This window comes from Sinocyclocheilus grahami, unplaced genomic scaffold (assembly GCF_001515645.1).
Source record: "Sinocyclocheilus grahami isolate Dianchi unplaced genomic scaffold, SAMN03320097.WGS_v1.1 scaffold9503.1, whole genome shotgun sequence".
NCBI classification, from domain to species: Eukaryota; Metazoa; Chordata; class Actinopteri; order Cypriniformes; family Cyprinidae; genus Sinocyclocheilus; species Sinocyclocheilus grahami.
In genome coordinates this window covers 4,250-5,661 of record NW_015512659.1, presented here as the reverse complement: position 1 = coordinate 5,661, position 1,412 = coordinate 4,250, and the positions used below count along the sequence as shown (strand labels likewise).

At 34.4% G+C, this 1,412-nt stretch overlaps 1 protein-coding gene across 1 annotated transcript in view; it reads right to left on the bottom strand.

Moving 5' to 3' along the window:
• Positions 1–1,412, bottom strand: part of LOC107578272 (glucokinase regulatory protein-like) — a gene marked incomplete at its 3' end in the record, with an annotated part of 8,098 nt that overhangs the window by 2,522 nt on the left and 4,164 nt on the right. The window contains exons 6-10 of the mRNA XM_016264242.1: positions 1,178–1,276; positions 909–1,006; positions 689–765; positions 362–458; positions 180–277 (exon numbers count right to left, since the gene is read on the bottom strand). Coding sequence (XP_016119728.1) covers positions 180–277; positions 362–458; positions 689–765; positions 909–1,006; positions 1,178–1,276 — 469 coding nt within the window. The remainder of the gene's footprint in view (positions 1–179; positions 278–361; positions 459–688; positions 766–908; positions 1,007–1,177; positions 1,277–1,412) is intronic.

The window sequence follows — 1,412 nt, the reverse complement described above, 5'->3', positions numbered from 1 at the left end:
ATGTGCAGAACGGTTCTAAACATGTTGCATACTGTTTCCTGAAGCAATATATAGAGTCCATGCAAGAATTATCACATAAGCAGCATTATGCACTTATAAGACATGTACTGCAAGGGAATTTTATTAAGAAGTGAGAGTTTTTGCTAGCGGCAAATATCCTGGTTACTCATTTTACTCACAGGAATGGTGAATTTCTCAAGGTCATGAGCAATTGCATGCAAATTAGATGTCCTTCGCCTCACTTGATCAGCCAGTGCCGTCACCTCATGCAGGTCATCTTAGGAGAGACATTCAAATATATTTAAAATAGATTCAAGGAACTGACCATACTGTTATATGCAACTAATTCGTGTTTGCTCACCATTCACTGCAAACAGAAACAGCATCATGTCATTTTGACTCAGACTCGGTAAGATGGTCTCCACAAAATCTTTGTGACCAATTATGAATTCTGGCCCCTAGAAATAGTTGTTTTTATATGAATAGTTATTAATAAATGTTGTAATAAGAAATATTCAGGTAAATATGGCCTTAGATTATTCCAATTGCTACCTTTAAAGTGATAGTTTTGCAGATGCAAAAATATTTAATTCATTAGAATAGTATGAGAATGAGTAAATGATGATAAGATCTTCATTTTTGGATGAACTATCCCTTTAAGTTGTGAAATCAATAACTTTGAGCTCACCAGAAATGATAGATCTCCCTCTTTGTTTTTCATTTCTCTGAAACCATTGTTGATAAAACCTCTGATGTCATCAAAATCTGATAAAATAATGACAATTAAAAGGTGCTTCTGGGTTTAAACATTTCTCATAAATTTATTCTTGCACTGTTATTTACCCATTAACAAACTGTTTAAAGAACATATCAAATGGTAAAATAATATTTGGCACTGCATACAGCACCTGCTCCATATGTTGGGACGCATTCGCTGGCATCAGTCAGTCCGATAATGCCCAGAGTTTGCCATCCAATATAGTACACATGAGCATTCATCTGAAGACTGATGAAAGATTTACAAAAAAGAAATCATAAGTGTGCCTTTGATTATGACAAAACCTTGATTACAAAGTCTGCATTTTTCTTTTACCACATGCACTAGAAGTTCAGCCTGTTCATGTGGGAAAACTCAGGTTTATGTGTTGGGAGACACTAAAGTAGTGAAATGTTGTACCTCTCTCCTGCTTGATGAATAAGCACTGCAAGCTCATCACTGTGTGAGTAAGTAGTTTCATAAACCATCTCACTCGCTGTGATCCAGGCAGAAATGCATCTGAATGACACATTTAATCATAGTAGATTACGCTTAGAACTGTGGAAAATGATTCCATATTTTATACTGCATATCCCACCAGGAATTCATGATTAAAAAAAATTATAAAATAAAATAAATATATATATATATATAC